General features: G+C 37.1%; 1 protein-coding gene across 1 annotated transcript; it reads right to left on the bottom strand.

Moving 5' to 3' along the window:
* Positions 1–1,093: 1,093 nt before the first annotated feature.
* Positions 1,094–11,690, bottom strand: LOC106151495 (sodium/myo-inositol cotransporter). The gene is given in 17 exon segments (XM_087017507.1): positions 1,094–2,049; positions 2,512–2,619; positions 2,820–2,991; positions 3,377–3,595; positions 4,010–4,178; positions 4,637–4,787; positions 5,069–5,176; positions 5,621–5,756; positions 6,080–6,285; positions 6,550–6,636; positions 6,945–7,050; positions 7,362–7,466; positions 8,142–8,201; positions 9,051–9,155; positions 9,462–9,533; positions 9,877–10,054; positions 11,453–11,690. Coding segments are annotated over 16 exon segments (2,184 nt in total). The 5' UTR covers positions 10,027–10,054; positions 11,453–11,690; the 3' UTR covers positions 1,094–1,819.
* Positions 11,691–11,899: the final 209 nt, after the last annotated feature.

The raw sequence follows: 11,899 nt of genomic DNA on the forward strand, positions 1-11,899 counted from the left end.
ATAAATTATTCATCTTTTATAGACTCTTGCTAAAGTGATGGATTATATTGTAAATTTGAGATATAATTCTCATTTCAAAGTCATCTGTGATTCTTGTCACAAAATATAGCTGGTGTATATGATGTTGCTGGCTTTAACATTGGCCGATGAACAATTTTTAAGTTACATACATACATTGGACAATAGAAGTGTCACCCCTACTGAACAAATACTGGACCGAATGGCAGGCCACGTGTAAGTATGTTGTTGAATTCAATTGTTGGGTTAATATTTCCTTGCTTTTGGTTTGTAATAAACACAAAGCTTCATTGCATTAGATGTGCCTGCAATTTTCATGTGAAAATGCATAGGTCTCAACTAAGCAAATGATGCACCTGTCCAATACAAAAGATGTCTTTAGTCTATGAGCCAAAGGCCAAAAAATCCAGTTTGGCTGCACAACCAATTAGGCAAAGGCTTTATGATTAATTCTTGTAGTTAAGAACCTGAATTTTGAATTTCTTTTTGTTCTTGAAAAAGTGTCCGTTTGTACCGGAAACGCAAAATCCAAGATGGCCGCCAATATATTAATTTGTCATATGTAAATACAAAAATTGATTTTAAAGTTACTTAACAATCGACCACTGCAGTAGTCACAGTGATATCCTATTCAGACCGTGTTTTGTACAATTCAGTCATTGGCGAGTGTATTGTATTAATGTATATATTGTATTAATGTATTTACATGGTAGGTATGCCCTGTTTTTTGTAACATGCAAAATTTAAATATATGTGGCAAATATGTGGGCCCCATGCCTCCGTTACATGCTTGTTTTTGCATTCTGACACGACAAGCGAAGCGAGACGAAGAACATTACTGTGTTCCCTTTAATTATGATCCTAGATTCCTCACCGTCTTTGTTTCCGCCTAATTGTATTTAATGTAATCTAAAATAAAAAGGTATATTTAAATAACCAAATATATGATATTATCACATCTTTGTTCTCAGGGTATAGACAGAGTTGACCAGAGAGAAGCAATCACTGAGAGCCGGGGACAGTTCGCAGCCGAAGGTAGGATATGCGTTCTTTTCTTAAAATAATGAAACAACCACAGTATTACACCTTTTATTTTATCAGATTCAAGGGAATACATATCTAATTTAAATTGAATTAGAGATGCTAATGCAATACTCAGAACCGTACCAACTGGAAAAACAGTTACCGACAGGCTAGCAGACCACGCAAGGATATAAACTGATCCATATACAGGTAATTGCTCGCAAAAGCCTTTTCCCCATCAAGGAAGTATAAAATCACGAACGTAGATCCATGCAGTAACAGCCAACCAATGTATCCCAAAGTTTGTATAGGCGCATCACACATCTGACCTTCATTTGAAAAAGAAAGAAACACAATCCTGGAATTTTCAACAGTTTCCTTTTGCATAATTTGTATTGATCGATTACATATTTTTCTTATATTAGGGCATGGTGGAGATGACGTCCACATATATATGATGGACACGTGAGTACAACACGCCAGTTTGAGTTAGAATTACATGTATGAAACCGCGATAAGGACTGCTATTAAAACCCCATTTATGTTGTAGCTGTATTTTCGAGTAGATTTCTTCTAAACTCTCACTAAGACATGATGATCATACAGCACAAAAGCTTAGGTAAAAGGTCCAACATTTTATAGTGTATTGAAACGTATTTTATGTTGCCTTTTCGAGGCATGTGGCAGAGTAGTAAGCTAACTACGTGTGTGTGTGTGTGTGTGTGTGTGTGTTTGCGCTCGCACGTGCGATGGAGGGTGGGCTTATTTGTCACGTAATTTACGGAACATATTGCCAGTAGGACCAAAAACAATACAATGCGACACCTAGAGACAAAATAAAAACCAGTCCAATGTTGAGACCGATTTTTGCAGCACGTGATTGTTTTAGTGACGTTATCTTAAGCAGACGACATTGTTGCTCTTGCTGACGTTGCGATTCTTCAGGTGATTGGTGAATACCAATCAACCAATCACAGGCTTTGCTATACCATGGACGAGACTCCCATTCTGGAAAAGATGTGACGTCAGTAATGGCAACCATGGTATTTCAACTATTTTTCACCATTATCACTACCACCAAAATCATAATGATGACAATAATAAAAATGAACGTTTATACAGTCACTGTTTATTTGTTGTGAAATAAATAAAAAAAAAAAAACGGAAATTTGATTACTACCCTAGGCTAAAAAATTTAATGAAATAAGACAGTGGCTTAATTTTAAAAAGTTAGATTAAGTAATTGACTGAAATATAACGACGTTTCATTATTAAAAAGAGGTACAGAAGTTGGATTAAAGCTCTTGAAAAACTTCTTGCTTTCTCTTTAAGTTAAAAGTGTACTTTTACCTAAAAGGAATTTTAAAAAAATTCCGCCAACTACTTTATTGAAAAGGTATATCAAATAAATAAACAAATAAATAAAGCAATGAATAAATGAAAAATGCTATATCGCTGCAGTATACCCACCCACTTCTTCCGACGTATTACCAGGAATGTAGCTAGGATCCCGGAAATTGTGGTGACCGTTTACTGATTCCGCGGACACGGTAAACACTGGTTTTTGTTTGTCAGAATCTGTAAATAAAATTACACATAGTAGATCTTATCCCATATCTTGGTACGACATACGTTGTGCTGAAAATATGTTTCTGCTATGAAAAGGCACGGATAAGATTTGTTTTGGAGGGTACAATAATTTCTTCTTGTCTTAAAGTTTGCGATGCCTTTTGTCTTAAAATAATTATCAACATATTGGACCTCGGGATACGACTTACCTAGGGTTGAATTACTTTCCCCCTTTTCCAAGCCAGGGTTATCCAGCCCCGTTTCCATGGAGTTGGTGGTTGCCTTAGAGATATCGTCGAAATGCATGCCGGACTTGGACTCCATTATCACTTCCTCTCTGTCACGATTGTCATGCCGCGTCCAGAATGTCGTGCGGATCAACTGCAACAAAGATACTTTTGATTCTTTTTGAATATGACATTTGAATCTAGTTTAAAAGAAACAGAGTATCTGTCTATCTATCTATCTTACATAGCCTCCTTTACGTCGTGTTTGTTGTTTTGTGTGACCAAACAACAGGCCTACAAATACACGTGTAGACTACACAGAAAATGACTACACAAGCCCTCAGTCTTGAAACAGATAGGCTTATTTTTATTTCAATGTTTTCAATCATACATGTAAAGATATATATATATATATATATATATATATATATATATATATATATATATATATATATATATATATATTCTAACTATATTAAATTAAAATCTGACAAAAAATGCCATATCAATTATAAAAAAAAAAATGTATAAAAACTCACGTGTTTCTCTTCCGGAGCCTCCGTACAGTAACTGACGATGGCAGCGACAATGACAGTCATCCAGAACAACAGCATGGCAAAGTACATGTACTGGAAATCCTTAATTATGGCCGGCCTGTCGTCGACATCCCCGCACTTCTGTGCGCCTGGCCAAATGAACACGAGGACCAGGCGAGTGACCCCCGTTAGCAAGGCCACCATTAATGCCCAAAATACGCCCTGTTGTAGAGAAATAATTTTAAAATTAACAGCCCTTATTTGTCTCAGCACTGTGTAGATGCACAACATATAAAATTTTAATTTTTTTTCAAAGGAGGAAGAATAAGTTCCTTCATCACTTCCTTTAGTATTAAAACTCGGCAAATTCCAAATTCTTCTTTTTCTTTTTCTTATATTGCTCAAATCCTTACTTCTTTTTTTAAAGTCATAACCTTTGGAAACGCGTCTTTTTGTAAACACTAAAAGGATAAAGAACAGAAGATATAACCAACAACCTACAGTTGTTCAACAAATACTTTCTTAAGTTTTGGATGCAATCATTCCGGTATGCCCCAAGGTTCACCATTTCGCATTTGATTTCCTCCTACTTAGATGCTACGAGCTGCTAGAATATCCAATGACATTTGCACTTACCTGCTCGTTAATTCTGGGCCATACCACCCCAAGGATGAAAATAGCGGCAACAGGAGGCGCTAGGTAGTTGGTCACCTCTTGGATATAGATGAACACCTGACCACCTTGCATCTCCTTGACAACCGGTACCCAGGCAACCGCCACAGCCGTCATGACGAGCACGAAGACCCTGAAAATACCAGCACATCTGTCACAACTACCAATATACATACGCTGTGTATTGACGAAACAAAATAACTAGCTGAATAAATAAATAAAAACTTTCATTTTTTAAAAAAGATACTATACACGGTTTGCATTAGCACTACCAGATTTTTAAACGAAAGGCATGAAGAATCAAATTTCTTACCGTAAGAGTACAAACAGTAATTGCATGCTTTGGAATGATTACAAGTATTAAAACAAGTATCCATAGTAGAAACTCCGTGTGATCACCATCATTATTATTTTTATTATAGTCAGTGACATTTGGATTATATACAAGCCCACCCTCATGTGTTCGCAGCCAAAACGTTAAGAGTCCTTACTTCCAAACTTGCATTAAGTGTCTTTTGTGTGACATTCTTAAAAGTTAATGACTTAATACACGAAGCATCGGGAAATGCTTAGATGTATACGTTTACCTACCGTCCCACTATCATTAACTCGCGCACTGTTGCTTGCTTACGGAACCGTTTCCAGACGTCAATGGTGAACAGTGTGCTGGCACTGTTGAAGATGGAGTCCAGATCACTCATCAGAGCAGCGATCATCACCGCCATCATTAGTCCTCTAAGACCTGCAGAGCAATGATTAACGAATCGTCACTTGTTTTAGTTATTTGAGGCGTTGATATGAAAATTCATCATCTTTAATTGATGGGTGTCATAAACTACATGTACATGTACCAAGTCCTGCTGCGATGACTAAATTTACACATAATTTCATGCATGAATTATTTTTTCTTTGGCACTTGATAACGACACAACTCGTATGACGTCAAATTGATAGAGACACTCTTTACGTCACATGTTCAGCGTTGGTTGTCATCGTGACGTCATATAATTTAAGATAGCTCACCGATGGGCATGACTCCCAGTACCAGTTTAGGGTAGGCAATGTTAGTGCAACCCGCATAGCTTTGGCAAATTTTGTAACATTCTTCTGGATCAGCGCATGCCACTTCATCTACAAAAAAAAAAATAAATAAATAAATAAATAAATAAATAAAATAAATAAATAAATAAATAATAATAATAATAAATAATAATAAAATAATAATAATAAATTAATTTAAAAAGATTTAAAAAAAACATTTCTGTTGCAGTGGTGATGTGATGGGAGGGGCGTAATGGGCTAAGTATTCCTTTCATTTCGAAGGCACCGCATTCTATTCCCCTTTCCTTCAAAACTTTCTTTCCATTATACTTTTGTATATTGTATATGTGACACCTCTTTGCAAAACTGTGTATCCGTGAGAGTAATGGGTTTCACTCTTGCAGTATTTAAACTTTTTTAAGTGTTGTAGATCAATATTTATACTCGATTAATTAGGGCTAGGTAAATTATATTTTTGCTTTATCAATAAACAAACAAACAAATAAATAAATCAATAAATAAATAAAAGCTCACTTGGGTAGAACACCCTGCTGATCATGCCTGGCATCACCATCATGAACAGCGGAAGTATCTTGATGAATCCCGCCATAAGTGTCGCCCCCTGTGCGTGGGAAAGACTCTTAGCAGCCAGCGCTCTCTGGACGATAACCTGGGAATACATTGCAGATAATTAACCCACTGATAAGAGTCAATTTAAAATATTTATTACGAATTTTTCCACCGCGTTATTTACATACTTCATGGACATCTACCCCAGCTATCTCGAAAATTATCAAAAAAAGTCCAAAGTAAACGTTTTCATGCTAACGTTATGATTTCATTGCCTGTACTTTGCCCATCCGGAATAATACGAACTTAAGAGTTATATTAATCTGATTTTTAAGGCCGGAATAATATGCTTGCTGGCGTGAGTGTGTGCAGAAACATATGCAAATCCTGTGCCCGTCTGAAAACATATGTCCTCCCACGCACCTGGTCGCTGCACCAATACCAGATGGAGCCAGGGGTCTGCCCAAAGAGGAACCCCGCCCATGGCATGTCGTTATCCCTGGCTTCCTTCAGCATCTGGAAGGCGTTGGACGGAGGGATGCCGCAGGTCTGATTGGCAACCAGTTTTGTCGGTATGGCCTGTGGGAAGGTGCGAACCAGTTCACCGTAGCCTCCAAGTTTCCAGAAACCTGAAATTGTAAAAAACGTAAACAAGATACATTTAACTGCGACATGTATTTAATTTGTCTTTAAAATATATATTCTGTAGAATATTTGTAACTAGATGTGTATCATTATACTTAAACCTGAGGTTAAACATTACATTTTTACCAAAGAGAAACGTTAAAATTATTCAGCACTCTTACCAGGAATTGTATAAGTAGACTTTTAAGTTTTAAGACTTTTAAAAGAGTTAAAATTACTGAAGACAATCTGTTAAGGGTTGTACTCACTCATTCCCATCACTCATCCCATGAGGGCGCCCCCTACCATCAAAAAAGCCTGTAATGTGTCGGTATATATGACAGCAGTCAAGCCACCTATGTTGGAAAAAAAACTGAACAATGTTTATTATATGGCTGCGACAAGAAAGTTAAGTGTTTTACAATGCAAATCCGTAGCTAGATATTTCAAAGGTATGTTCTTTTTCTGTAAAATTTGACCTTTTACCATGACACCTTCGTCTGTTTAGATCAAAATTTACTCAGAACGGACCATTTTCCTACAAAAAGACGGTTCATTGATACCCGACTCCCCCCAAACTCCCTGGATACAAGCTTGCTACACATTTACGTATATGCATATGTATATGCATGTGTATATTTACATATGCATCAGTGGAGCCCACCTGTAATTGTTAGAATAGCAGTGACCAGAATAAGGACCAGGATGCTCAGGTAAAGGTCCCACTTCAGCGACTGTTGTATGAACAAGCCACCTGTATACAGATCCACCTGAAAGCGAAACATTGATATCTCACTGATATAGGTACTCTTTGAAAAAAAAAACGGTTGAAAACTGGATGAATTACACCTTCGTCCTAAAATTGACTTGTTTGGTGAATTAATTGTATTCCTTACTCTTGTATATAGTGTGTGTATAGGTCCATACGACTACCGAATTTACACCGCCTTTTGCCTTGTGAGAATGAAGCATTTGAGAAAATATGAAATAATATGAAAATTAATTTACTCCAAAGCTCATCAATAATCTATTAGGAATTAATGTAATAAGGATCACTGAAGAAAATTTGGGATGCACTCACGGAACATTTTGTAAAGATATACAGTATCAGCGAGAGGAAAGCGAAATAAACTCGGAGTCGACTTCCGCCAAACCTCTTCTTCAGGTACTCGGGCATTGTGTATGTCTGGGTAGAAAAAAGAAAACGTATCAGCCACTTTTCACATTATATTTTTTTAAAATTCATAAGCAACATTTAGTTACCCACACATAATGGGTGTAATGAAAACATTAGTCGTTTGGTAATTAATACAAGGAATGTCATTTCTCTCTTGTGCTCACTAGTATATTTCGGGTGTATGCCTTTTGTAATTTGTCTATTGTGAACACAATTTACTGTCGTAAGAGGTAATACACACAATGCTATCATTCTCTCCACTCTATCTCACTTAAATGAATGCTAAGTAGCAAAATTAATTTAACGAGAATTTACCTGTAGAAAAATGTAATGCCTTACACAAAGGGTTATTCTTCTATACTCTTTACGGTTCTCATCCGTGCTTGTGTTTTGTCACAGAGAGTTATTTGAATGAAAGCGGCTGTACTTTCATTATTTCATTTTTTTGCGAAGTTTTGTCTTAACTCTAGAACTAAAGTTTTGACCTATTCCAGTTCAAGATATTAGTCAATCTATATTACAGTATAAAGTGTCTTTTTTATTGCTTGTAAAACAGGCTCATTATATATTGGACTACTTCTGATTTATCTTTGGTTAAACTTAAAGTAGAATAAATTTTTTGTTTAAAAATTCAGATCAGGTTGCCGGATTACAAAGCAGCCCCTGATTCCAGGGTGTACTTACCCCGCATGCTATGTACACTGGAATAAACACCCAGCCCAGCAACTGGAGAAGCAGAATGGCCTAGAGAGTGGGAAATAGTACATGTAGTATTACACTGATTAGCATGGGTTTATTGTTCATTAAATATCAATCATTAAATTGTGTTCTATTTTAAAATTAAAATTAAAATTTCTTTTAAAATTAAGTTATTACTTGTTTGAAAAAGTGCGTATGGGTCGGCTGCACCTATTAAAATACATGCACAGGGTAGTTCGTAGAATGCCTTAATAAGAGTCCCGAGCTCGACGTCATGGATGATAACGTGTTCTAAACTTATGTTAAGTAAGGGGAACATTTCACCTGCTTCACGAAGCGTTTTATGAAACATCGTGTCGCATATCTATCTGTTAACCTTAAACTTAAAAGTGCCGCATAATCAAATGGGGGAGATAGAATGGAAGAAAGCACGTATTTTTTATTCAGTTTCACGTTCTGTATCCTGTGTCATTTAATAGGTACGTTTTTTTTTTTAATGACTGGCGAAAAAGTACTTATGCTCTTTTTTCACGTGTTTTTGTAACTGAATTTTTTTTAAAACTTGGTATAATTCATCTACAGTACAAAGAAAATTCAAAATTTGTACAGATTGCTTCCAGCCTCGGTATGTCCAAAACTGATACAAACAAACCGCAGGACGAGGAATATATTATTTTCTGCATGCACGAGGGGAGTGGGGGTGGGGGGTGGCGGAGTTGGGTAAGAGGCTAGTTTAGGAAAAGCCTAGGCTGCCCAGCGTGTCCATACTTTTAACTGGGTCTCAAACAATTTGTTTGGAGTATGTCTTAAAACGGTGTGACCTTAACCGATGCTTCTGGGGGGGGGGGGGGGGGGGGGGTAGCTGGTAGCTGAGCCCTTAGTTTTCATACTTACGTTAAACTCCCATGCGCCCACACCTATACCACCAGCCGCTCCCGACCCTGCCAATCCTATGAAGTGTTCACTACCGATATTACTCACAAACAAGGATGCACCAACCTGTAACAGGATGGAACAAATGCATGTATTATAAATATGGTTACAAACTGACAGTGATTTGATTTTAATATTAACATAAGGGTTACAATCAAAATGTGCGGCAGACTTGACATTTTTTTATTTGTTTTTGAATTATTTTACTTTCTTAGTGTCGGTAATGAAAGTTATTTTACATAAGTATGCTGAAAAACTGATTAAAATGCAAAACTGCTGTATATAAATCAAAGCACCAAATACAGACTTTACAAAAGGCAGCAAATTCCAAGATGGCCGCCCAAACACTGTGTAGCGTGTGCTGAAACTGACCGGTAAGAACGTCATGGAGCGTCCAGCAAGGAAGTATCCACTGACCGTCCCTCTTGAAGCTCGACACATGGCCTGAGAATGAGGAATACAAAATGACAAAATTTTTCTTCTCTCTCTTTCTAAATGTAGCTCATATCAGAATTTCAACAAATTCCATCTCCTGCGTATAAATTTATTATTAGATATGCTCATTTCCTGTTTGATAAAGTCAATAGAATTCAAGGTGGTGACTCAAGTATGTTATACAGGTACAGGTTAAAAAAACGGCGTATATGCTTTATGCATTTAGATCAAGTGTATCCATGTTAAAGCTGATCCATTCATACTGTGTAAAATGTATGGTCATAGACACGGTAAAATCCGTTGTTACCCAAAATTATAGTAATAATAATAATAAAATAACAATGTTACTTACAAATATTCCCACACAAATGACAGCACAGAAGTAAACAGCAACCACCACAAGGTCCCAAGAAGCCAGACCTTCATTGGCTGGATACAGATTATACGGATTGTCGTCTGTCACCCCAGTCGTCATGGTAACGGTATCGGCTGTCGTTGCCATTTTACGGCGGGTTGAAACGTTTTGTTATCTGAAAACAAATTGATGACAAGGAAGAGGAAGCAATCACGCTCGTCCTCAAATCACAGTTAACTGTTAACCCAATAACTGTTAACTTTAGCTTTTCACAGCACACAGAAGATGCAACCTATTGGCCAACATAGGTCAGTGCGCCAGCTAATCAGGGTTGAAATAAACCCGAAGCCGTCCACGGGTTCAGCTTTCGAATTCCAATTACAGGTAGTACAAGGGCCGGGTGTATGAACTAGGAGGGGAAGAATCGAACGTCTCGTAAACCACCATTAAAATTGTTTATAAACTATGCGACATGCGCTATTTATATCACCTTGGAATGTATGAACACGCACATGTACGTTTATGCACCATTAACTGAAAAATACCAATAACAACGTTACCTGAGGTCACCTATATGCAGAAAGGACACCCGCTGCTGAGTTTTTGTGTATAAGATATGTAAACACCATGACCCAGATTTGCATTGTTAAATAACCTAAGAGAAAGGCGAAGCCGTGTGTTTAACAGCTTACCTTTAACGGTATTCTTGAATGTCAACATGTATACAAACATAACTGGGACATATATATATATATATATATATATATATATATATATATATATATATATATTGTATATGGAGAGAAACAAGCCATAAGATCACGGAAATTTCGATCAGTCTTAGCTTTTGCTCACTGCGCGAGCATGCTTTACAGGATGAATATTCAAATCAGAAGTGCGTGGAGCATAACATTTAAAAAAATCAACGCACAAATTAAAAAATAAAGATATAACAAAATAAAGAGAGATGCGATTAAAGTCTGTTAAAGTATGGCTCTGTGGTGAATTACACCGAGCTTTAAATATGGCTGCATTTGAAGAACGACGAGGTGCAGTCTTAATAACGTGCACATTTCTAAAAAGTGACGTTTATGGTTTTGAAAATCCCACTTTGTAACCACAAGACATTCATCTAATACGCACTGCATGTCAAAAAGTTGTTAGTACCTTGCACTATAGTGAGTGGGTAGTATACTACTACTACTGCATAAACCGGTAACTCCCACCTATGACTATGAAATCAGCCAAACAATCTTTTTGGAAGTAAATAAAAAATATCACGCAGCAGCGACAGACAAGGTAGTCCTACATATTAGTATGTGACAATCGTATACACCGGGAGCAATTACCTTGCACCTTTAGGGCAGATTTAGAGTTGAGCGACTCTATATACCTGTTGACAGCAACTATACGCGACATAAAGCGAGGCCTTCATAAAAAACTAATAAACCATCAATGTTCTGGCACACCTTAGGCCACACTATATTGACGTTAACGATGTACAAACGCGATCTACCTGGTTTTATCGCATCCTTCTTATCCTGTATTCGTAGAACTGACAAAAATAATTTACCTGATGATAAAAAAGGGAGACAAAATCAGGAGAGGCCTATCAGTGCACGAGCAGGTTGTCCCCTAAAATCGTTTTATGCACGACGCAGTATGCCTTATGTGTAAAAACACCTGTCCTTGAAACTCGCCTTGCTTTACTGCCTTTAAACGTGTAAATATCAATGCGAATGTGCTTTCCTTTAAATATATGTACACTCTACGTAAACCCCGCGATTTAAGTGGACCCGTTACTCAGCCCTATACGTTATGTCATATAAACCCACTTAAGCTGTTAAAATCTATATACATTCATATGTACATGTATAAACAATTGCTTTCTATATCACTGAATGAATGACCTTACATGACCTTTCCTTTCTGCGACTGCAAGGAAGGGACAAAACCGTGTGGACCTTTTCACACCTATAGGACACGCGTAGCCTTTCACATGCGTGGTGGATGGTATTTA

The sequence above is a fragment of the Lingula anatina genome, chromosome 7 (assembly GCF_051362555.1).
Source record: "Lingula anatina isolate TDL-2025a chromosome 7, LinAna3.0, whole genome shotgun sequence".
NCBI lineage: Eukaryota > Metazoa > Brachiopoda > Lingulata > Lingulida > Lingulidae > Lingula > Lingula anatina.